The following is a 24,453-nucleotide window of genomic DNA, read 5'->3' on the forward strand; positions in this document are numbered from 1 at the left end:
TGTTGTCCAATTTAGTTTTCTAATTAGACCTAGATTTGAAAAGATCAAAAATTTCTACAGTTTATTAAAAGAAAAATAATAAAGGGAGGCAAAGGCCATTGTCATGTTAGGGAGGACCATTCCTCGAAGTCGAAGATATGATGAAACGGACCCGAAATTATTTTTAGAAAAAAATTATTAAAGACGAATAACTTTTTTTTATAGGTGGCCAATTGCTTTAACGACACGTGGCATAGTGTATGGAAGTGAGAAGATGCTCGTAGCCACGTCATTTTCGCAGTCCACTCACACATAGACACACACACCTCTAATTTTTTTCTTCTTCTTTCTTTTTCACATTCACGCTATTGTGCGGTCGTGGCTGCTCCCTTCACGTGGGTCTCTCAATCTTTGATTTTGTTTACGTTTACCCCCTAAACATAGAATGACCATGTTCGAACTTCGAATGGTAATTTTAGATTTACCGGAATCGACATTTTTTTACTCCATCGTAGTTGTTACATGTTATTTAAAACACCCCCAAGGAATACAATAATGATTTTTAAAAACTTGGAAGGGGTTTTAAATAATCGAAATTAAGCTAATTAAGACAAAGATATGATTAATTAGTAATAGAAGACAATGAAAGGTTTTTAACACTAATTAAAGAGGATGTCCACGACGAAATGTAGCGAGAAGACCGTTTTGAGGGATTGGAAATGGACTGTATTGTATTCCTTTCTCTCCTCCCTTCACTTCCCATCTGCATACACAAACCAAATACCATCATCATAATTAGTACATCACATGTGAAAAGCTTATGTTTTTTGAGTCATGTACTTTAGGAATAGTGATGTGTTTTAATCATGTTTAGACAAGTTACTATTACAAAAGTCTTTATTGTGTTTTGCGTACGATCATAAATTTCAACATCATGTTTTTTTGACACGTTGTTAAGATGGTAACATAATATTGTTAATGATCGAGTATATATGTTACTATTAAATTTTGATAAGTAAGCTGATTATGCAACGACTTAATTGATTTAAATTAAGTTAACTATTATATTGTAGTGAGGAAGAGAAGACCATAAAAAAAAAAATTACCGGAAATTGGAAGTTAAATGGTGGAGAAATATAAGAATTTGTAACTTGGCGAGTTCGTTCCCGGGACAAGCATGAACTCCACTTCCAAAGGGCATGAACGTATTCGGCTTCGGATTCACCTTCAATTTATATATTTTCCACCAATTATAACACGTTAGATTATCTATATCTTTATCAAAATTAAACTTATTTAGTTTTGTATGTAATTTTCTTAAATAGTAATATTTACCTCGAATCTAGATGGATCGAAAACCTCAGGGTTTGAAAAATATTTCGGATTGTGATGAATATTCCGAAATAGTGGCATCACTTTCCATCCCTTGGGTATCAAATATCCTGTATACATGCATGTTACAAAAAAATATTAGTGATTTATATGCATTTGGATTTTGGACCACCACGTTTTATATCAAAATAAAAAAAGCTTAAATGGATAGAATGTTCTAGTAGTGTACTGGTGACATGATTTTAATTATAGTACCCTTATATTCAACATCAACCACTGCTTCTCTGAATGTGAAGGATATGATGCTTGCCATCCTCAAGCTCTCAACTATAACCTATTTCATTTAACATTAAAACATAAGCTCTATATTAATTAATGGTGGTTCATATAAAAAACCTAAATAATAATTATATGATTTTATCAATTACCTTATATGTTAATGGCATATTCCTTGTTTGTCCCCATGTTAAAGGTTTCTTCCCTCTAGTGTTTTCTTCATATATAGCCCTTTGCTCAGCCTGAAATCATCATGAACATACATAGATTTAAGTATATATATATATATATACATATATATATATGTATATAAGAGAGGAATATTTTATATGCATGTGATCAAACCTTAACAGCTTCCAGAAGCTTCTGATCATCATGTAAGTACTTAAGAATCCAAGTTAAGCAACTAGCTGTCGTGTCTTGTGCGGCGAAAAGGACTCCGATGATGTTGTCTGCAATCTGTTCTTGGGTTAGCACACTGCCTTTTTCATCCTTCAAGTTGAGTAGATGACCGAGCAAGTCCGTTTGCAAGACCCTTTTCTCTCTTCTTTCGCATATAATCTCGCTTACTATTGTCTCTAGCCGCTTTCTTGCCTATTTATAAAAAGTTTTAGTCAGTTTATTGGAGTTCATTACTTTTAGTGCCCGGAGATAAGTTCATTCATTTCGTTCGAGAGATGAGATTACCATGAGAGATTTGCGATAAGATGTTCCGGGGAGACTCATGGGGAAAGAGTTGTAGCCTTTCTCCACAATATTGTAGTTATGTTTCAAGATCTCTTTGTAAGAACACTCCAAATGCCCAAATATGGCTAGAATACCCACATCAAAGGCAAACTGCAAGAGACAAGATTATGTTATGTATCAGAGAGTATCTGATAAAGAAAGACAATCAAGGAATTGCATTGTGTGAGTTTGGTTGCTGTATAACGTATAAACATATAAATACCTTCTTCATCTCTTGGTAGGTGGAGATAATACCCATATTGGACCAAGATTGTAAGGAAGAAAGGGCAATGTGTTCGATATCAGGAATGAGTTTACGGATAGTTTCAGGGTATAAAGAGGACTGAACAAGTTTCCTTATATGGGAATGATAATCTCCTTGGTGGAAGAAGAGCGCAGAGGGTCCTATCAGCTTCTCTTTGCTTCTTGGATAAGTTGGTCTGAACATATGGGCATGAGTCACAAGGACAAACCTCGCGGCCTCAGGGCTAGCCAACATCACGCAAGGATAGCCAAGGATTCTGGTTTTGAATATCTCTCCATATCTATTCATCAAAAGATAAAAACATAAATCTAAGAGCATATAACCAAAAAAGTAACTTGAGAGACAAGCTTTCAAAATTACCTCTTTTGCTTGAAAGTGAAGAAAACACTGGGGTCTTGTGAATAGAGTTGTAGAGTCTCTCCTAAGTATGGCCATCCCATGGAACCAGGAGGAAGCTTACATCTACTGTTCTTATTCTTCTTTGAAACAATCACTCTTACCAAAAGCAAGCAAGCCAAGATGAAGCTTGGTATAACAAGGAACCAAAGTTCAACCATATTCAATTTAATTTGTAAATGTTCCGTTGATGATTGAATGTTTTGAAGGATGAAAAAAAATTGAAGTCTGAAAGAGGAGGAGGAAGAAGAAGAAGAAATATGGAACAAACACACACACACACAACTACATAAGAGAGAGGTGGGGTATATATACACACAGAAAATTGTGGAATAATTAAATAAAAGACAAAATTTTGGATTACATATTTTATATTTTTGTTTTGTTTTATTTCATCCAAACGTAAAAAAGATGACGACTGCTATCTACTCACAGTTTTGGCTTCTCAGGCGAAAAAGCTGAATAAATCTAAATTTAGATCTTGTCGATTCTTATTTATTGTAGAAGAATATAGACACCTTTATTATTTCAATTTATTTTGGTTTCTTACAAGAATATTAATTCATAGGGTGCTAGAATCGCGATGTTAGTTTATAATATACTGCCTTTGTTTTCAAGGTGATGAGCAGTGTAATTAGCTATAACTAAAAAGTTCATGTTTCGTACTATTATATTAATGCAAATATATTTTTTTAATAGAAATAGCATTTTCTACTCAATTGTTTTTTTTGCAGAAAATGTATATATATTATATAGAGAAAAAATATCCATGTGTTAGAAACTTAGAATATAGAAGTGTTTTTTAAAATTACGAATAAGGGTAGTAGGTTCAAAACTCATTTGGTGTTACTTTTTCTGTTTTGGTTCATTTTGAAAGAAAAATACAAATGAATAATTATACTAGTTAAATACGGTCAATATATCGTACCTTAATTCTAAATTTGAAAGTCTACGATTCAAATTTTAAATTAAAAAAAAAATAGAATTTCTTCCCCCCAAAAAAAAAAAAACGAAAACCAGGAAAAAGACATGTTTTGGGTTTCGCATGAATTTGTTCAAAAAAACTCTTTCGCAGTGTCAGTGCTAATTTCCAATGAAAAAGTCAGAAGGTGGTAAATTTGAGATCCAGAAAAATCGAGTTGGATCTATAAGTCCTTGACTCCTTTCAATTGCTAAAACATAGTAAGTTTCTCTATCTCGGTTGACCCAAGAAACAGAGATCTCTCTATCTCACTTACTACATATATACACAATAGATGATAAATCTTTTAGTACTAGTATTTAAATGTTACTACCTTTTTGATATAAAAAAAATGTTACTGTATTACCTTTTCACCTCTTCTTCCTACTTCTAACATACTCTTTATTAATTATCATTATATACAATCTCTATCTTGTTGCTTTGTAATTTTCACGTCATGCACGTATCAATTGAAACAATATCCCGACAGGAATAGTAAAATATGAAACAAATCTAGGTGAGCCTAAAGAAGGTCGAATGTGGATATCTTGATGCATTCGCCGCACTGAAGTGCTTTGTCATAGATATAGTGGAATGGTCCAGTGATTGGTGATTTGGACGACTTAATACATTGCGATCTACATATTTTGGAAGATTTACGATCGAGTCCATCTGATATATCGTGAATTCTTTAAGGGGGCAATTGTAGACTTTTTTTAATTATCGTGAAATCTTTGATAATTTTAAAAATTGTATATATATCAATTAAATAAGAAGCGGTTTCATAAATTGTTACTAGTTCTCTGTTCATGATTAATTAGCTAGTAGTGGGAACACAATATTTTTGGACCATTTCATTCCAAGAATAAATGGATGGCATTGGTTTATACCCAATGAACGTTTTGCATACAATTTGATCAACGGCATGTCGGCATTATTTATCAAAATGGCAACTGGTTTGGAGAATTCGAAAGAATTACGCGTCTTCTATAGCTTCTATAGCGAGGATATTTGAAAAATGACATTATAATTTACATCTAATTAATTAACAAAAAAAAAAATTGGTTTCTTGAATTGATGCGTTTAACGTTTCTAGTTTCTTCTACATAACATTTACGGGAGTCTTATATTAAGTAGAATACAAATTGAATAATGGATGTCAAGTTAGCCATCAATATACTTTTGAAGTTTACATATCGAGATCTAAGAAAATAACAGGCCATTGCTCGTGACAAAGTATTTCCTTACAAGGCATAATCCAATCCTAGAAGGGTTTTGCCATTTTCAGTAACATAACCTAAGATCGATGTTGCCCAAATTGCGTATCAGATATGCTTAGATATTGATCTAGTAGTTTCTTCTTTGTTCGAGTTTTAATATTTGAAATTAAACGGACGAATCTTCATTTAAATAATCTTAGTTAATATGAGTTACATTAGTTGTGTATTTTACACCCTTCTTTTTCTAGAAAAGAAAATACATAATGTCGAGTTTGATCTTAATATATATATATATATATATATATTTTTGGTCAAAATTTGATCTTAATATATGTACCAACAAACTACATATCAATGTCAAAAATCAAATTTTTGCATCCTGTTAATTATATCAATGAATAATATCGCAATATATGTATCTTTAATTATGCCCAAGAAATAGTAATCTGAATGTAATTCTTAGGTCTTCCGAAAGGTTTGGAACTTTTAGTATGAAAAAATAGTTATGATATTTATAAGACTAGTAGATATATTTTTAGATGAATAAATGTATGATCATGATCAAATGAGAGGTGACTCATTTGTCCGAATCATATAAAGTTTTAAATACGAAAATATTACGAGGGTAAAATGAAATGGACTTATGAGGACAAAGTCGGTGGCGGTGCCTTACACTTACCTATTGTCTCCGTCTGATATGAACCTATAGGCTAACGTTCATCACAAGTTAACAAAAATAAAATTTCATAAAATATTGTTTCATGTACATTTCGTAAATTGCCCAACGTAACAGGTTGTATTAATATTGATGTATCCTTACAAGAATAATAGTACGAAGAGATATATCCGTAAACAATTTGTAGTTCTTTTCTAAATAGTATTTGGTTGACAAAATAAAAAAATTAGTAAGAAAAGATCAACCGATTTTTTTGATGAATTATTTAAAGTCAATATATTCAATTTATATTTTTCAAAATAGTTTTACCAATATGATGCTTAAACATCGGTTATACTTATATGTATAAGCTAGAGTGTTTCCAATATGAAATTGCTCTTTGATTGTTAACTCTAGTATTATTGTAGTAGTACATGATATACTCACTGGCGGAGCTAGGAAAACAGTTTATTAGGGTCAAAAAAAAATTTAAAGGGTCAATTATGTTATTAGAATTTTTATAGGAGTCATTTGTGCTATTTTATCATGGTCAATTTGATTTTTTCCTAATATTTCACCTAATTTTATAAATTCACCAGGGTCAATTGACCCTTATAACTCTAAGCTGCCTCCACCACTGGTCATATACTATTTTAACAATTATGATACTAAAAAATCATTTAGTATTATTGTTGTACATGGCAACAATCCCCCAATCGGATCATTCAAGATTATAAACAATTCACTTTCTTCTACTCATTTTTTGACTTACGTTATAGAATATTATCATTCATAATTTTAAAAAGTTGTATCACACTTACTTTGAAAATGTTGGATGATAAGATTTTTTTTGTTTATTTTCAAGAATTTTTTTTTTTTTTTGTAATTTTGGAAATTTAAAAAATAAATGAAACTATGGCAGCCAGAAAATTAAAATAGTGGTGAAGGGTAGTTGCCGTCAATTGGGTGATCTAAAAAAAGAAAGAGAAAATCAACGAAAAAGGAAATATTTTTTTTTTTTTTTTGTGTTTGCGGGAGAGCCGGAGAGGGGAGAGGAGAGGAGCAATCCAGTGGAGTCGGCGCATTTGTGTTCACGTGATGACGTGACACAAAGTGGGACTCACTCATCCCCTTCGTTAATATGCAATACAGCTCAGCTGTGACTTGTGACTTTGGTCATTTTACCATAAGCTGGCGGGAACCTCTGTCCGTCGTTTCCGGTGAACAAATGGGTCCGACCAGCTCCTACAACCGTACGGAGCATAACAGACACGTGGAAGCTGATCAAGGTGCGTGAGACGCACTCTCGGGATGACATCAGGTGATTCGTCGTTAGCCAAACTAAAATAAAGAGTGTTACTGTTTTGGGGATCATCTAATCTCAAGGGTCGTGTGTATGGACACAACACAACAAAACAAAGGACAAAGTGGAAGACATTTTTAACTTCTTGTTATTTTTTAGTTGGTCGGATCTGGAGTCTTCTTCCATAACGCAACGGCACCCATTTTTTCCTTTCTCTTTTCTACATACAATATGTTTAGGTTATCGTCGATACATCGAACATTTTAAAAATCTAGACAATATTATATGTGATCAACGAAATATGATTAACAATGCAATATGTAATTTTATTAATATAGTTTTTTTTTTTTTCAGGTTCTTGAGTAATGTCATCTCTATAATCTTAGGGTGCAAAATGGTTGAACTAAATTAATAAGTTGAACATATATTCAACTCACTTTTACCATTTGAGATGAATAAGTTGAAAGAGTTGAACAAACTTATTCAACCTATTTTACTCAAAAAGTTGGAAAACTGAACAAATTATATAAAAAAAATGTTCAATCCATTCATCCACTTTTTATCTTGAACATTCAACTTTTTTTTTCAACTCAAAATTTTTCCAACCATTCAACTTTATACAACCATTTGCACCCTAAACCGTTTATGTTATCCGGTCGAAGGAGGTTATCGGCTTCGACCCAAAACTCATTTGGTATCGATATGTATATGAGATTGTGAGTTGGAAGGGGTTCTTTGGCTATTGATGTGCTCTAGATTTAGTGAGCTCGATAACCTTTCAAAATCTGCGTGGAAAAAAAAAAGTTGTTTAAGACTCATTTCTATAATTTTTTACAGTTATGTACTCTTTAATTCTTTATAAGTTTGTGCATGAAAACTTTTTTAAAAAATCGTACTAATTCAACATTCTTCGTAATCGGATTGAAGCGGTACATAAAATATACTCCCTCCGTTTCATAATATAAGATGTTTAGAGAAGTATTTTTGTTTTATAATATAGGATGTTTCCAACTTTCTATGCAACTTTTAGATTAAATTTATATTTTATATTATGCGGACTTATTTATGATTGGTTAAACTTTTTAAAAATAACTATTTCTTAATATGCGTGTTTTCACTAAAACATACTATATTTTGAAACGGAGGGAGTATACTACGAGCTAATATTTGAGACCAACCATTACACTAAAACAATTTAACTAATTGAGAATTGAGAATTGTTAATTACTGGATAAAAGGTCATATAGAGAAATGTGTTTGTGGGTAAACTCTTTTGATTTTAAAAGTTATAATCAATATGCCATTAACAATAATTTTTTGTAATTAATAAAATTGCAGTTATTTGACCTTGGCTCCACATGTATATAAGGGCGCTCTTTCTCTTTCCCCAAGTCCTTTTAGATTTTTGTAATTATCAAATCAACGACAAATAAATCGTTAATGATTAAATTTGTTAGAGCATCATAGTACTTGACATGCAAGGTAGTGACACGAGTAAACCCTTTATTCTTTTCTATTTTCTGTTTTCTTTTAAGGGTTTTCATAATATTACCCAGTTCTAAAGTAGGAAAAATCCACTGCTTCGAGTTTCACTTTACATAAAATATACTATAGTAATATACCCTCTTTGTCTATTTAATCTTGCTCTCTTTCTTGTGTTAAATATTGAAATATATAGTGTGGGACAAATGTAGATATTTAACACAATCGAATAAACAAAGAAGACGTAGATATTTCTTGAGATCTATACGCATGGAGAAAACAAAACTTTACATTGCTTCTTATACACCATACCTTTAATGATCAATAATGCCTCCTTTCCTTTTTCTTACGATACACATCCTTATATACAGTGTTTATGATGTTGTATTTAAAAAGAAATAGAGAGTATATATATGTATAGAAATAAAGTGAGTGTAAGTAATGATTGGGAGGTTTACAATGAAGCACAAGAGAGGGATGACTCATAGACACTCCAAATTGTTTATAGACTTTGCACTTTGCAGCATGATATTGAAACTTCTCCTTTTAATTATTCTCTCTTTTTCACTCATCTTTCTTCCATTTCTGTACGGCTCTTCCTCTATTATCTTAATTTTACTTTCTTTAATATACATCACACTTTGTAAAATACATTTATTTATTTTATTTATGCAAAGCTTACAAATTCGATAGACAGATATAAAACATCGAATCGTTGTAAAAGATGTAGGTGTTAAAAAAGTTATAAGCACATGTGTTGATAGATAACGTGATTAGGTTAACACTAATATTCCCACTGATTCAACACACCAAAACTATAGTTTGAAGACATGTGTTTGGTTCATAGTCGAACAATTAAAAGTGGATCCAATGTACTATATAATAAGTCTATAAGTGAATTTAATTAATTATAACTATATCATATCTTCTGATAAAGATATAACAAGCTTTGGTTGAAACATGACAGGAGCATGTTTCAAGTATGTCATTGGTCTTATACTTTAAATATTGTTGGATTCATATCAATTTTCAGAAAATTTGGGACAGTAACTAGATGGAGATTTAACGATTTTTAGCCACATTTGGTATAAGCAAGATCATTGGAATATCTTAAAAGTGTTTGGAAATAAAATATAAAAAAAAATAAGAAAAAGTTATGAAAAAGAAAATTACAAGATTAGATTTGAACAAAAGGAGAGAAAGAAGAAGAAAAGAGTAAACCCAAAATCATTACCAAATTTGTAACTCTCTTCGCTCTACTCCACTCATGTCTAGTTCATTATCTCTTTCAAACTTGTGTTTCATTTTTTTCACATAGATTCACTACAAGTAAAATCGAATACGACAAAAATATATTACTATAGTAAAATGGAATAAAAGATGCTTCATTATTTATCCATAAAAATCATCATATATATCGGCATCTTTTTTACGTGCTTAATAATTTATAAGAGAATTTTTTTTTTAACTTTTAAGAAGTCAAAAAAAACTATTCAGGAATCCTTTGTAAAATATTTGTTGTCGTGTTTTCAAATAAAAAACCTAGTCATAAGACTCATAATTAATTATGTGTTAGTTAAATTAGTTGAAACATTTAAGCTCATTTGCTTACTGATTATAATTACATTTTATAGTATATCCTAAAAATCAATAAAATATTCTTAGTCGAGTTAAATAAATAAAATAAATTCAAATGTGATATTTTTAATCGTCGTCATTGAAAATATATAGTTGCCTGTCATTCTCGTAGACTAGTTTATTAACAAACTACTTCTGCAAAATTTGTTTCATCAAAGTGTTTTCTTATAAACTTCAACGTTGTAATTATATGATATCCATCACTACGTAACACTAAAAATGCATAAACAAAATTCACCCCTTACTTAAATTCTCCACACAAGTCGATTGATATGTAAGATAAGACACATTTACATAAGTTAGTGTAAATGACTCAATAATATGAGACAAAAATAAAGATGATGGAGCAGCATCCTAAAAAGACCTTAGTCAAAGATCATGCTCGAGGCAAATCAGACAGTGGATTCTCTGTCAATGTAAGAGAAACAAATCTGATTTATATATTTTCCCACTTCCATTCCATATCATCATGACTTGTAACCGATTTTGAAAGATTTCTTTGCTTTCAAATAAAATTTTGTAAGATCAGAAAAAGAAAGAAAACATAACAAAACATGTCAATCAAATACAAGATCCATGCAATATCTGTAAATCACTTAAAGCTGACCTGAAAATGTTTGTGTCACTTTGTGGTTCATCAGACTACTCTCGAACGTATGTGTAGTGTACCCAATAAGACAAGCAAAAAACTGTTTTATTTATATATATGTACACATTCCCTAATCCTCCGTGTGACGAACTACATTCAAAGCTGGTATCACAAAACATGAAAATAAACTTTGGTTTTATTCTAAAGTGGGGGTATGAATATAATTTAAACGAAGACAACTTCAAATTTGGCACAAGGGTTACTCTGTATGTGAGTATTGAGACTTGAGTTTCCTTCGAATTTGAAGTTGTAAAGGGCTTGTCTTTGAGTCAAACCAAGCGGGTATATCCCGTGTACTCTAAGCTCACCGTCTCCTCTTAAGCCTGCGGGTCTCTCCTTCTTCCATATTGGCTCATGTCTCTGAGACTTGAACTTTGCGATAATCGCAGATTTCAGGGCTTCCAAAGTCAGATTCCCATCCCTGTCACATCCATAAGTATTGTACCAAACAATGTCCATGAAGTGATTTTCATGGTTACGTTTAAGATATGAACAAGCGGGTTAATACTGGCTTACTTTAAGAAGATGGATTCCATATCAAACCGGCCTCTTTCTCTAACATACAAATGGTAAACTGTCACTGAGCCTCTAGTGCATTTGCAAGGTCGTTTCTTAAACTCAAGGCCCTTCTCTTCTTGCTCCCGGATCTTTGTAGCCACGAATATGCAGAGACGACAAGAAGAGTGTACAGCAGCCATATCAACAAGTGCCTTAAAAGAATCTGAAGGGCCTTCGTGTTTCCATCTGATTAGAAAAACAGAGCTTTTCAATATGTCGTAACATGTTCATCTTTCGTTTTCATTCCGGAAAATACTTTAGATATTACCACACCTTAGCGTCTGATTATAGGCGTCTGTGTTATCCGCAAGATACTTCATTTTCTTTGCAACTGACATGACATCATCCATCTGCTTTATGTGAAGGAACGAGTCCGGAGAAGGTGCAAATTCTTCTATATTTGGAGCTCCAACAACCACAGGGACAGATCCTAACAAGAAGAATTAATCATTTATTGTTAATCAGAATTAGAAAACAATGTAGCTCAATGCTCACATATATGATGAACTACGTATATATATCTCTGCGTATCACCGTTCACCAATTGACATGTTAACCATATCAATTGGTTTTGGTTTTGCTTAGCCTAGCTAACCCTACAAATAGATGAACTTTATTAGGATATGAAGTTTGTTTTGCAAACCCGAATACACCGAAATGGCGAAATGCCCACCCATAGACACAAAAACACAAATGCTTATTCCTATAATGAAGCAGACACTATAATTTGTAAGATCAGCAGAGAGAGAAAGAGTTCTATCTATACCAGCGACTAAAGACTGGAAGAACTTCTCTGTGACATAATCCTCCTCGTTGGTGTTCTCAAAAGCTAGACTGAATTTGTAATGCTTAAGAGCTTCAACCGTCTCCACTGTAATGAATTCCCATAAATTATTGGTTCAAAGACTATGGTTTAGACACAGAACACATCGCTAGCAATGCACAATAATACATACCTCTCCCATCTCGGTTCCGGTGACAACCACCATAAGAATCAATGTTAACATTCGCCGCCATTAAGGCTTCAAGAGCTTGAATCCTGAAGTTACGAGCCGCACAGTTGGAAATAAAAGCTGCTGCAAGAGCTTTCTCAGTCTTGGGTTGCACTGGAGCCATAATATCATATTCCGCCCATGAAAAGTACCCAACAGGAACATCTGATGACAGACTAGTTGTCATCACAATATCATAACCCTTCCTGATGAACAACAAAAAGATACAAAAGTCACTTTTTACGGAGTTTTTGTACATGTCCTGCAAAAAGTATAACATCTTGTTTAAACATTGTGCTTACCCACCGTCGTGCATGAGCAAGATCATTCTCTTGGTAGTACTGAGCTGATTCCATGGAACGGATTATACTGAGTGTTCCATGTTGATGACCTAATCCAAAAGCCGCATCGGGGTTCTTATCTGAACTGAATCCCATTGCACAATGAACAGAACACGATTGAAAGTCCTACAATTGAGAGGAATGAAGTCAACAAAACCACTCATAAGAAGCTCATCCTCCATTATTTGGACCTTAATACTTAAATCATTGCATCGGCATCAATGTGTATAAGTGATAAAACCACAGTATCCAATTAACATTACCACACATGAAAAAGAATAAATTTTGCTCATTCCATGGACGTCACTCACACACTATTATCATCCAACAGCTAGTTAGCAAGCAAAGCCTAGATTTTGATCATAATCACAGCATTGTAATCCTGTTGACCTACTTTTCTATGAAAGCTGAGCCCAAAAGAAGATAACTCAATCACCCAGAGAGACTACATTCATAAGTTGATCATAAGAGATATGATTCAGTGGCAAACCTTATCAGTACCAGAGATAAAGATGGGATCTTTACTGAAATCTCTAGAATAAGTCACTGAATCCACTCTCTCCAACCACTCCTCGCACTGCTCAATTCCAGAGCCAACCTTCAAACCGGACGACGACTTGGTGAAAAAACCGGTCAAGGTATCGACCAAAGTAGCGTTATCGAGGCGAGACAGAAACCCGATCTCGATGAGAACAACCAGAGCCACACAGATTGGCAAAAAGCTCGAAACTTTACGCCTGAAAGAGGAAGAAGAAGAAGGAGAGCCATTAGCTACAACAACAGGCAATTCTTCTTCAAGGGTCGATCCAATCTTAGGTCCTCGGAGATTGGAGAAGATACCCATTACACAAAGCTACGATCTTTGTCAGCAATGGGGGGGATTTGGTTTTTTTTGGTTTGATACTTTGATGTGAAAATAATACACTTTGGCTTTCAAAGTTAATTGTTTTTGTATTTCTTATTATAAATTTGTTTTAGTGGAATGTGTGTGTGTAGTGTTCGTGAGCATGTTTTTAGTACCTGGTTAATAATAATAATTTGGACGAGATTAGTAATTTGGAAGAAGATGGAGAATGATATACTGAATCGAATAAAAATCAAATCAAGAATAGGTTAAAAAAGATCCGTCCTTTAGTGCCCAAGGCGGCTACATTCCTTAAAATCATGTGAAGCAGTAGGTGGTGATGATCCATCTTACTTTGTTTAAATGATAGAGCTTTTACACAATTGCTAAAGAGGGGGATCACATGAGGAAGTGGTGGATCATATCTGTCTTTACGTCCTTGCAGTTTGACAAAAATATATATATACTTATACACTAAAATATTATGGAAACTCATTGAAATATGAACACTTCGTTCATGCTTCGAAGCTCGAATAAATCACCTCATATGAGTGAATTCATATGTTTCATGTTTGTATTTTGTTAGGAGGAGAATTTCAGAGCAAACAATAACTAAAAATATTAGTTTTTTTTTGTGTAGGATTAAAATATTAGTTAATTAAAACTTCAAGATATATACAACAACAACATATACTAATTAAATAAGATAAATATATAGAATATATAGTGTAATTAACGATAAAATTTTAAATGCATAATCAATACCGAAACCTTTTTTTTTTTTTTTTTTGGTCAAGGAATCAATACCGAAACTTAAGATAAACAACAACAAGAAGAAGAATAAAATATGATCAAATGAAAACAAGAAATGTGGATATGCTTAAACGATTAGTTTTTTTACAAGGCAAACAATTTCTTGAACATATTTTGTGGCAGGTCCTCGTCACAAGTGCCCTCACCAACCTTTCAATCATTGATTGTATGTAAGCCAGACACATGATGCGATCGTTTGGGGATCTGAAATATTCATAAATACTAAGATCTTTATCATAAAAATAAAATAAATACAAATTTACTAGCTAATTAGGACATTTTTGAAAAACTCTATATTCTCTTGTTTCTTTTTTTTTTTTTTTTACGTCTCTAGTTTTGATTAATTCTAAGAAGCTCGAAATAAGAAGAGTTAGCATGAAAACACGTGCATGTTTTTATTTTGCTCTCTAATATTAATTCTTGTATATAGTTGTATATATTTGCCATTTTTGAATAATCAGTCTTGGTGATTTGTATGAATTTGTAAAATGAGGTCAACCGTTCGTGGAGATGAACTCTACTCCTTATCTCACGAGTCATTTTACATTATTTTTAAGATTAAAAATTAAACGAAACCTGAGAAGAAAAAACAGCATAATAATAATAGTACAAGTTTACAGATTGTGAAGAAGCAAACATTGAGTCTTGGGTAGCATCAAGGTCGAATAACTCAATGATAAACGATGATTACATAAACTCCTAGATTGGGGCTCTATTATTGTTTTATGCTCACTCTATACGTCGGTCTAACGTGGCAAAAGTGGATGTTTCTTTGAATAAAATAGAAAATAAAAAGCAATAAGCAAACATTGTAATAATACCAAAAGAGGAATGAAAACAAAATTTCTGTATTTGGAAGTGATGATCTTAGACTCCACGCAACAGTGTTCTTTATTGTTTTCTTTTGAATAGTGGTGTGATATTCTTATTGGCTTGTAACCAAAATGGGCTCCCGAAAAGAAAGCACCACCACTTCTACCTAGTGAGGAACACTTTAACATGCGAGTTAAGAACCCTTTATGTTTATGAATTATGATCAGATAAAGTCACACGAAATAATATACTAACATCCCCTATATATTGAGGTTAACTTTATAGGTGACATATTGCGGTAACATAGTATTTAAAAAAAAAAACAGTTGTAAAAAATAGTGGTATAATAACATTTTTGATATTACTAACTTCATTGATTAGTTTAACCATTTTACAGTATTATATCCATTTGCATTCTAAAAAAAAACGTCATATTTGTTCATCAAAACTATTGCATCATATCAGATAGATCCCGAACTTTAACCTCGTCTTAGATATTTCCTAATAAATGTCTCTCGATCTATATCTCCCCCACATCAAAAGTTGTTATCTATTTCCCCGCAAATCAGGGTTTAATCAGCTTATAAACTAAACCAAATATCAAACCAACTAAATTTGGTTTGGCAATTAAATTAAACCACATCTAATATGTAAATAACCCAACCTGATATCTATTTCTTTTTCACCCGATTCATTCGAGTAGTATGAAGATCTTGTCGTACAGAGCTAGATGAAATCCATTTAAATAATCCAGTTCTGACCTATTTATGAATCAAGTTTGAGGGGCAAATGATTTTATTATGTCGTTCAAACCAAGTTAAAAGCAAAACAAAAAAATAATGAAATAAATATAAATAAAATAATACTCAAATTGTGATTCATCTCCGTCACAGTTTTCTCGATTTACAACTTCCGGTTTACAATGTTTTCGAACCAACATTCGATGAAAGGAGAAATCGATAACAATAGTTTAAACTCATGGTAGATAGCAATAATAACACAAACCAATAAATTATATATTTTGGCTATATATATTATATTTTAATATTCATATTCTATGATATGAATCAAACTGGTGATATTCGATATTTGGTAACGGTGAAAGAGGCCGAGGCCACAACCTATACCAAAATTAAAAAGAATCTATGTAAAAAAAAAGACAAAAATAAAACTAAAACTCTTATGAAAGGCCCTCAAAATTTAGGTTGATTTAGGGTTTAAAATTATTGGGACAAGCATGCATACACAAGTGCAAAAACTTTAGCTATAAAAGATAGTGGTAAACTGTAAATAATTTTCTACGAAACTGAAAAATGATAAAGATAGCAGTACAAAAATAATAATGGTATTGATTGGTAACCACTTTACAAAGCGGTACAAAGCTGTACAAACATACAGTTTTAAAGTTTACCAATCACAAAAACTTTACCAAAAATTTTATTAAAAACTTTACTCTCAGTTTTTTTGTACACCTTTCACTTAAAGTTTTTTCTTACAGCTTTGCACTATTCATTAAAAGCTTACAGCTTAAGCTTACAGCTTTTCTGTATAGATTTGGTTACGTTACCAATCAGACCCAATAAATATGATTCGTAATCATATTATTATTACCATTGCGTTAAAGAGTTGTACCACTATAGAGCCCGAGTATAGATACAAATACAAATGAGGAAACGATATCATAATCTATTTGTTTATTAATATATTTTTATTTTAACAATTTTGCAATTGCTTATTGGATTTTTATTCTGCTAATTTTACTGTTTATAATTAATGAAAATAAATGAAACAATCCAACATAGATCTACTATGGATAATATCTTGTCTAATATGAACATTTTTATATTTAGTCTTATCGTCTTTCAAAAACAAAAATATTTAATCTTATCTAATGTATGAATTAGTATGGCTGTTGGAAAAAAAGTACCATCCTTATCGTCAACTATTTCGGAAAAAGACAAATCAATATTTTAAATATTGTTTTTTATTACTGTATACAATTCAACAACTATCCATATATTTACATTTTTGTTTTTAAGATTACAGTTGTGCCACATATCAATTTGAATATGAACAATTTCTTTGAATATATGGTATAAATTCAAATTAACCTAAAAAAAAACAAAGAATATTCATAATTATGATTTAACTCCAAAAAAAAAATTCCCAAGCACGATCTTCAACCACTAGAATCCATCTGTCAGAAACGAACGGCCAATATTTTACCACGTCGCGTTCTATAATTGGATATAAATCTTTTTACAAAGCACTCAAAATCTTAATCTCTTTTTTCTCATTCGTCCACGTTTGATTTATTAATTTGTAAATTATTTATTGTTTAATAAAATTTCTTTAGAGAGAGAGAAAGAGAAAAAAAAAAAAAAAAAAAAAGCTATGGAGCCTTAAAATGGCAGCTCGTGTCGAGGCGGCAGCAACACACTTGTCGTCTCTCCCCGTAGCAGTTTCTCTGGAGTTTTCGCAGTCGCGAATCTTATTTTCAAGAAATTAAAAATTTTGTTTTTTTTTTTTGGAGGTAAGACATATTTATTTAACCTCTTTTCTCTTTTATTATCTGTTATGGATCTGTCTCTGTCTCTGTCGGATCATCATCATCCAAATTTGTGTTGTCTGCTTCAAAATCTGCTTAGTGTTTATGGATCATGTAGTCTAAGTAGTAAAGGAAGTAACTTTTGGTAGTGTATGTATAATTGGAGTTTGTTAAAAGAGAGAGTCTTTTTATCGATCTGATTTAGGTTTTTTTTTTTCAAAGGAAGGGTTTTGATTCGATCGGTTTGCTTTTTTTTTTCTTTCTCATATGGAATCTGGAATAGTAGATCCTTCTCATGCTTGTTGGGTTTTAGTGATTTATACTTTGGATTCATTTTTGAATTCCCTGATTTTGGGTTTTATTTTTTTGGCATTTCGTGTATACTTTTATGAGTTTTGACAATATGTGATAAGATCAGTGATCTATTCAAATTATCTGGATAGTTTTTGGCTGTGATGCTCATGTTTGGTTATTAGTAAATACTGTATCTGGTCTGAATTCATTTCTTTCGCAAACAAAAGTCTTCAGGTTGCGTTTTTTTTATAAGCGTCACCCAAAGATCTGACCTTTATTGATTTAGACTTTACTGTGCTTTTACATTTGTACACATACAGTATCACTTTGGTCTTCTTAAATGAATGTGAATATGACACACAGCTGACGCCTTTTTTAAAGTTTCTTGGATCTTTCATGGATTCTTCGCATTGTGTGATCCACTCTAATAGCAAACTTTACTTTTAGAAGCAGGGTTTTAGGGCGTGGTTGCTTTGTTTTCACTGAAGAAGAAGAAGAAGAAGAAGGTGAATACAAGGATTATGGGAACTCATATCAATTTCAACAACATAGGAGGTGGTGGTACTCCTGGAGGGGAAGGGAGTAACCAGATGAAGCCAACGGGTAATGTCATGCCCTTGGCGAGGCAGTCCTCCCTCTACTCCCTCACATTTGATGAGCTACAGAGCACACTAGGTGGACCGGGAAAAGATTTCGGGTCAATGAACATTGATGATCTCCTGAAGAGCGTTTGGGCTGCTGAGGAAGCTCAGGCCATAGCCATGACTTCTTCTTCAGCTGCTACAGCAGTAGCGCAACCTGGTGCCGGACCTGCTGGTATTCCCGGTGGGAATCTCCAGAGGCAAGGCTCTTTGACATTGCCTAGAACGCTCAGTCAGATGACTGTTGATGAGGTGTTGAAATCTTTGGGCACCAAGGACAGTAATGGTAATATGGGAAGTAGCAGCGGAGGCGGTGGTGACTCGAATGCGCCTCCTGGGAGGCAGCAGACTTTAGGGGAAATGACACTTGAGGAGTTTCTGTTCCGTGCTGGGGTTGTAAGAGAAGATAACTGTGTTCAACCGATGGGTCAGGCCAATGGAAACAATAACGATGGGTTTTATGCTAACAACACTGCTGCTGGCGGCTTAGGTTTTGGATTTGGTCAGCCAAATCAAAACAGCATATCCTTCAATGGTAATAATGATTCTGTGATCTTGAATCAGCCACCTGGTTTAGGGCTCAAAGTTGGTGGACCAATTCAGCAGCAGCAACAACAGCAACACCAGGTCCAACAACAGCAGTTGCTGCAGCAGCAGCAACAACAGCAGTTGCAGCAGCTGAATCATCCTCATCCACAGCAGCGGCTGCCTCAAACCATTTTTCCTAAACAAGCAAACGTAGCATTTTCTGCGCCTGTGAGTATAGTGAACAAGGGTTTTGCTGGGGCTGCAAATAATTCCGTCAGCAATAATAATGGATTAGCTAGTTATGGAGGAAACGGGGTTACTGTTGCAGTAACTTCTCCAGGCACAAGCAGCGCAGAAAATAATTCTTTATCACCCGTTCCATATGTGCTTAATCGAGGACGAAGAAGCAATACGGGTCTGGACAAAGTTATTGAAAGGAGGCAACGGAGAATGATCAAGAACCGGGAATCAGCTGCTAGATCAAGAGCTCGAAAGCAGGTGAGTATTGATCCAACCAAACTGTTATCTACCCCCTATTTTTTTGGTTTGACTATTTTGATAGACCAAATTACACAAAACGAAAAAGAAGCAGATATTTCTTCTATCCCGAACCACTTGTAGTATGAAAGAGGCTTTATCTTCTATGTTTTCTCGCTATCCACTAATTGCAGGCTTATACATTGGAACTGGAAGCCGAAATTGAAAAGCTCAAGAAAACGAATCAAGAATTGCAGAGAAAACAGGTTTCATTCTGTTTCCGACATTTACAACCTCTCTGTGTGTTTTCTGTTTTTCCCTCTCAGACTTTTGGACTTGGGTCTGAAACTTAATTTTCCCTTTATTGCAGGCTGAAATGATGGAAATGCAGAAGAATGAGGTAATTGTTTAAGAACTTTAATTTTTTTCATAAGTTCATTCTGAAACCCTTAACCATACTTGATTAGGACCAACATCACTAGCAAAAGACCAAACTTAAACTCCTTATAGTTTTCAACATTTTTTGGCCCCTCGCTTTGTTTTATATAGTCTTTTTGATTGTGTTGTTCACTGGTACACCTTTTGAAATTAGCAGCTGAAGGAATCGTCGAAGCGACCGTGGGGCAGCAAAAGGCAGTGCTTGAGAAGGACATTAACTGGTCCATGGTGAGGGCAGAATGAAGCAACAAGAATGGACCAAACCAGACTGCGTAGCTTGGGACTTATTTAATAGGAGATAGTGCTACCTGTACAGAAGATTAAGGGAAAATATGGAGTGATAAATCTAGGTTACAGAGTAGGAGAGAGTTTTCATTATGAATAAATGACATTTTGTGCCCTGACCTTTATTAGTCTAGGTTTAGATCATCCTCTGTTTTTTTTTTTATGTTTTCTGATCGTTGGGGTTTTTAAAAGACAGTCGTTTATATATGTTTGTTTGACTTTTGTATCAGGTATTTGGTTCTCATATGTCATTAACTTGGGTTTAGCCATTACTTAGACTGGCAACAAATTCACTCTTGACTCTGGTTAGAAAACATATTTATCTTTCAAAATCGAAATTAGAAAACAGTTTGGATCACCCAAACGACAAATTTCCTGAAAAAAAAAAGTGACTTATGAGGAGAGATCATGTCTCTCTCTCTTCACTCAAAAAGAAAGACCATTTGGTGGAGAGTGAGGAGAGCCAGTCTCGAGCAGAAAACTCCGGCTACAATGCGACCTTGAAGTGGTACTAGAGGAAGAAGCCAAGCCACGGATGTCTCCACTTTGAAAGCCTGAGTCACCTCTCAGCGACCGTCCTTTGTTTTCCTCAACCGCCATTGCAAGACCGATATGCAAAGGATCACAGCTTTCGTACAACAGCCTCAGGACTTGCTTGATCGATGGCCTAGCCACACCTTCTTTCTCTGTGCACCATCTTACAACTGCCACTACTGTTTCAAGCTGTTCTCCATCTATGCAGTCTTTGATTCTTGGATCCACCAAATCTATGCGTCTTGATTCCGATAACAGTAAAGTCTGAGACATTTCTACCAGGTTCCTACCTTCTTCGACTGCTGATTTCCCAGTTATAATCTCTAGCAACACCACTCCGTAGCTATACACGTCACTCTTCTCTGTCAGTTCTTGTGTTACAACGTACTCTGGATCTACATAGCCTGAAATTGAGATTTCATGGTTTTTAGAATTTGCTCAATAATATTTCAAGAGTAGTTGTTTCCTTTGTATCCTGACCTGGAGTTCCACGAATATCAGTATTAACAGGTTCAAAACAAATGGAGCCATCTCTAGAAGCATGAGCCAGACCAAAATCTGCAAGCTGCATCACCAAAACCCACAAAATCAATTGTTCTCAAGAGGTGAACGGATTGAAAAGTCAATGTATCGGTTGATGATGTGATGGGATGCAAACTCACCTTAGCAACAAAGTTTTCATCAAGTAATATGTTGCTTGACTTAATGTCTCTGTGACAGAGAGGAGGGTCACAGTAGAAATGAAGGTATTCCTGGAGGAAAGAAAAAAATATCCAGCCACTAACTAAGAACAGTAATACAAACCATCGAGTATTACTTCTGTGAAAAATGTAAAAATTTACCAGAGCATTAGCCACATCTATTGCAATTTTCATCCTAGTTTCCCAACTAAGTGGAGGCTTTTCTGTGGCTGCACAGAGACAAAGAATAACGTTCAATATTCTCAAGTCAAATCTAATACATAGCAAGAAACTCTGGAAACCATGAGCATACAGTGTATATGATCCTTGAGGCTCCCATTTGCCATATACTCGTAGACAAGGAACCTGGAATTATCAGGTTAGATGAGCAGAGGGAAATCCAATTTATTTTCTACACAAGAGGTGGGGAAACGAAATGAAGCTAAATTGTAAACATTCACCTCTCGTTCTTCTTATTACAAAACCCTTTCAAAGCAACTAGATGGCGATGATGCAGCCTGGCGAGAAGCTCGATCTCTCTGCAAAATTCATCTTCTGCTTGTTCAGAGCTCTTGTTCATCTTTTTTACAGCTGCAACCAACCCATTACTGAACTCAGCTTTGTGAACAGTCCCAAAGCCCCCACGGCCAATCACCATGTTGAAATCTTCAGTTGCTTTCCTTATCTCCCTGTAGCTGAATTTCCGAAAAGCAGAAGAGTTACCTGCAAAAACCAACCACAAGTTTATTGTAGATGGTCTAACTCAAACATATCTTGCAAGTGTATCATCAGAAGAACTTTTGCACCTTCATGAATGATCGACCTTGGGCGGGGAGAAGGAGATGTCTTTAGATTACATTCCATGCCACTGGAGTCATCAAGTTCCCGTTTCTTTCTTCGGATAAGAACTATAAGTATTACGAGCATCACAAGAGCAAAACCTGTAACAGCGATCCCAATAGCTGGAACCACTGTCAAGTGATATGGATGGTGACTTTTAACTGGAGACAGAACAAGATTGTCACTGCTTGGACTATCAGCAGACACCGGACTTGGAGAAGCGTCTGGGCTCAGTGACGATGGAGATGAGTCTGAATAGAAATCAAGAAAATCAGAAAAAGAACACTAAACTATACAGGAGCTGTTGAGGATCTTTCCTAATATAGAAACAATGATAAGGTTCTACAATCCATAAATGCCAACTTGACTCACAAAAGTGTGTATATATATATACCTGGAGAGGGGGTAAGCTCAGGCACATTAAAGAAGCAGCTAGCAAGTTCAAGGGCAGATGAATTGTCAACCTGGCTAGCTAATACAGCATAAGTAGCATCTCGACAAGTACTCAGTTTGATGCTATTATCTGGACCAACGAGACTACGAAGGTAGGTGACACCAGAATCCAAGCAATTCATACATAGTTTCCCCGGTGGAAGTGGGAGTCTGCAGTTTCTAGAAACATCTCCAAACGTGATGGACTGAAGCATCTGCGTTACAGTGGTTAGACCTTCACAATCGTAGTTAACAAGAATCTTGGTCCCTAAACCACAGAAGATAGTTGCATTTGTTGGGATTCCATAAAGCTCCATGGTTCTAGAGATGGTAGTAACGCAGACCTCAGTCAAATCTGATGGAACTCCAAGATCTGTTGTGTAGTTTGCATAGCGGGCGACAGATACTGCAACGAAAGCGTTCATGTAGCGGCAGCATTTGGCTCTGTCGGCATTGTTGGAGCACATAGAAGCCACGAGTGTGAAGTTAGATGAAGTCAAGTCCAATGGACAACCTGTTATACACAATAAAGCACATAACTTTGCATCAATTTCGCAAGAGTTTCAAATTGAAGCAACAGAGCTCAATATAAAAACACTTTTTGAAGACGAATGTACATTGAAATTAGCAAAAACCCAAAGCACAAAACTATCAAAGTTTCAAGATTTACATCAGAGTTTGTAGTGTCGAACCATTTAATGCTAATTTAAACAAATCAAAACCTAAGGAAGAAGATTTTTTCAAAAGAAAGATTTAGTACTATTAAAGAATGTGGAGAGAGAGAGAGAGAGAGAGAGAGAGAGAGAGAGACAAAACCTGCTTGGGTGAGTAAAGGCAAGTACTGGAATCCAAGAAAAGCAAAGAATGCGAGTTGCAAGAGAGCTTGCTTATAAACCACCACCATGGCCTAAGAACAGAGGAGGAAGAGAGAGAGAGAGAGAGAGTAAGAGACGTTAAGAAAGGTCAATGGGGAAGTCGCCTGAGAGAATGACAGTGGAAGGAAGGTAAAGGTCAGTGACAATGAGATGGAGAGAGACCAGAGTCGTCCAGATTTCACTATTTCTCCATTAAACCCCCTGTAAAAAATTATAGTCCTTTAATTTGTCATTCTCTTATGTTTTTACCCGATTGTTGTTAAATGTCGTTTTAAGCACCCCCAATACAACTTCAAAATTAGTAATTTTAGTATTTTACGTTTCAGATAGTAAAACTTTTCATGTGTACAGCCCCATCCCTAATATAATAATTGCAATGGTCGGCTTTTAAGTTTTTGTTTACTCTTCTAATAAGTGGAAATACAACTTCTACAAAAAAAAAAATAATAAGTGGAAATACAACATTAAATAAATGAACGTTAATCCAAAATATTTTAAAGAAAAAAAGGAAAAACAGAAAAAAGAATTGAGAAAGGAAATTACATTAACGCGTTAGGAGTCAGAACAACAGAGTTTTGCTTCTATAAATATAACAACACACTAAACCTAGTTTTCTCCACAATCCAATCATCTAATCT

General features: G+C 34.2%; 4 protein-coding genes across 13 annotated transcripts; 1 reads left to right on the top strand and 3 right to left on the bottom strand.

Annotated features, from left to right (window-relative positions):
• Positions 1 to 459: 459 nt before the first annotated feature.
• CYP707A4 (cytochrome P450, family 707, subfamily A, polypeptide 4) lies at positions 460 to 3,303 on the bottom strand. Its single transcript, XM_010467758.3, has 9 exons — positions 2,939 to 3,303; positions 2,537 to 2,858; positions 2,275 to 2,424; positions 1,933 to 2,181; positions 1,740 to 1,829; positions 1,567 to 1,645; positions 1,315 to 1,421; positions 1,086 to 1,204; positions 460 to 742 (listed from the first exon to the last, which is right to left on the bottom strand). The coding sequence occupies exons 1-9, from the start codon at positions 3,133 to 3,135 to the stop codon at positions 643 to 645; spliced, it is 1,413 nt and encodes a 470-aa protein (XP_010466060.1). The 5' UTR covers positions 3,136 to 3,303; the 3' UTR covers positions 460 to 642.
• Positions 3,304 to 10,906: 7,603 nt separating this feature from the next.
• LOC104746313 (glycoprotein 3-alpha-L-fucosyltransferase FUT11) lies at positions 10,907 to 13,888 on the bottom strand. 4 transcript variants are annotated; one of them, XM_010467759.3, is made up of 7 exons: positions 13,264 to 13,888; positions 12,739 to 12,899; positions 12,397 to 12,638; positions 12,207 to 12,311; positions 11,714 to 11,870; positions 11,399 to 11,626; positions 10,907 to 11,303 (listed from the first exon to the last, which is right to left on the bottom strand). In XM_010467759.3, exons 1-7 carry the CDS (start codon positions 13,615 to 13,617, stop codon positions 11,048 to 11,050), a joined length of 1,503 nt encoding a protein of 500 aa, XP_010466061.1. In that variant the 5' UTR covers positions 13,618 to 13,888; the 3' UTR covers positions 10,907 to 11,047. The 4 variants fall into 4 exon arrangements, with proteins under 4 accessions (XP_010466061.1, XP_087345713.1, XP_010466062.1 ...); XM_087489587.1 differs by having other exon boundaries at positions 12,735 to 12,899; positions 13,264 to 13,823; XM_010467760.3 differs by lacking the exon at positions 12,207 to 12,311 and having other exon boundaries at positions 13,264 to 13,823.
• Positions 13,889 to 17,366: 3,478 nt separating this feature from the next.
• On the top strand, positions 17,367 to 20,743 carry LOC104746314 (ABSCISIC ACID-INSENSITIVE 5-like protein 7). 7 transcript variants are annotated; one of them, XM_087486992.1, is made up of 5 exons: positions 17,367 to 17,776; positions 18,539 to 19,752; positions 19,926 to 19,997; positions 20,102 to 20,131; positions 20,327 to 20,743. In XM_087486992.1, exons 2-5 carry the CDS (start codon positions 18,607 to 18,609, stop codon positions 20,399 to 20,401), a joined length of 1,323 nt encoding a protein of 440 aa, XP_087343118.1. In that variant the 5' UTR covers positions 17,367 to 17,776; positions 18,539 to 18,606; the 3' UTR covers positions 20,402 to 20,743. The 7 variants fall into 7 exon arrangements, with proteins under 7 accessions (XP_087343118.1, XP_087343116.1, XP_087343117.1 ...); XM_087486990.1 differs by having other exon boundaries at positions 17,524 to 17,776; positions 18,536 to 19,752; positions 20,324 to 20,743; XM_087486991.1 differs by having other exon boundaries at positions 17,539 to 17,776; positions 18,533 to 19,752.
• On the bottom strand, positions 20,701 to 24,056 carry LOC104746316 (Protein kinase superfamily protein). Its single transcript, XM_010467767.3, has 9 exons — positions 23,757 to 24,056; positions 22,903 to 23,454; positions 22,475 to 22,759; positions 22,130 to 22,391; positions 21,982 to 22,034; positions 21,831 to 21,898; positions 21,651 to 21,740; positions 21,469 to 21,553; positions 20,701 to 21,392 (listed from the first exon to the last, which is right to left on the bottom strand). The coding sequence occupies exons 1-9, from the start codon at positions 23,842 to 23,844 to the stop codon at positions 20,881 to 20,883; spliced, it is 1,995 nt and encodes a 664-aa protein (XP_010466069.1). The 5' UTR covers positions 23,845 to 24,056; the 3' UTR covers positions 20,701 to 20,880.
• Positions 24,057 to 24,453: the final 397 nt, after the last annotated feature.

The sequence above is a fragment of the Camelina sativa genome, chromosome 15 (assembly GCF_030686135.1).
Source record: "Camelina sativa cultivar CO46 ecotype springtype chromosome 15, ASM3068613v1".
NCBI classification, from domain to species: domain Eukaryota; kingdom Viridiplantae; phylum Streptophyta; class Magnoliopsida; order Brassicales; family Brassicaceae; genus Camelina; species Camelina sativa.

Bases quoted from the DNA above. Each gene is read 5' to 3' on its own strand.
- CYP707A4 (XM_010467758.3), bottom strand. From the start codon at position 3,135: ATGGTTGAACTTTGGTTCCTTGTTATACCAAGCTTCATCTTGGCTTGC. The intron at 2,425-2,536 runs GTATTTATATGT...TGTCTCTTGCAG, and splicing joins CCTACCAAGAGATGAAGAAG to TTTGCCTTTGATGTGGGTAT. The intron at 1,205-1,314 runs GTAAATATTACT...TATAAATTGAAG, and splicing joins TCGATCCATCTAGATTCGAG to GTGAATCCGAAGCCGAATAC.
- LOC104746313 (XM_010467759.3), bottom strand. From the start codon at position 13,617: ATGGGTATCTTCTCCAATCTCCGAGGACCTAAGATTGGATCGACCCTT. The intron at 11,871-12,206 runs GTATAGATAGAA...TCTTCTTGTTAG, and splicing joins CTTCCAGTCTTTAGTCGCTG to GATCTGTCCCTGTGGTTGTT. The intron at 11,304-11,398 runs GTAAGCCAGTAT...TGGATGTGACAG, and splicing joins ATGGAATCCATCTTCTTAAA to GGATGGGAATCTGACTTTGG.
- LOC104746314 (XM_087486990.1), top strand. From the start codon at position 18,607: ATGGGAACTCATATCAATTTCAACAACATAGGAGGTGGTGGTACTCCT. The intron at 19,753-19,925 runs GTGAGTATTGAT...CACTAATTGCAG, and splicing joins GATCAAGAGCTCGAAAGCAG to GCTTATACATTGGAACTGGA. The intron at 20,132-20,323 runs GTAATTGTTTAA...TTTTGAAATTAG, and splicing joins TGGAAATGCAGAAGAATGAG to CAGCTGAAGGAATCGTCGAA.
- LOC104746316 (XM_010467767.3), bottom strand. From the start codon at position 23,844: ATGGTGGTGGTTTATAAGCAAGCTCTCTTGCAACTCGCATTCTTTGCT. The intron at 21,899-21,981 runs GTATGCTCATGG...GTCTCTGTGCAG, and splicing joins CCTCAAGGATCATATACACT to CCACAGAAAAGCCTCCACTT. The intron at 21,554-21,650 runs GTGAGTTTGCAT...TTGGTGATGCAG, and splicing joins ATGAAAACTTTGTTGCTAAG to CTTGCAGATTTTGGTCTGGC.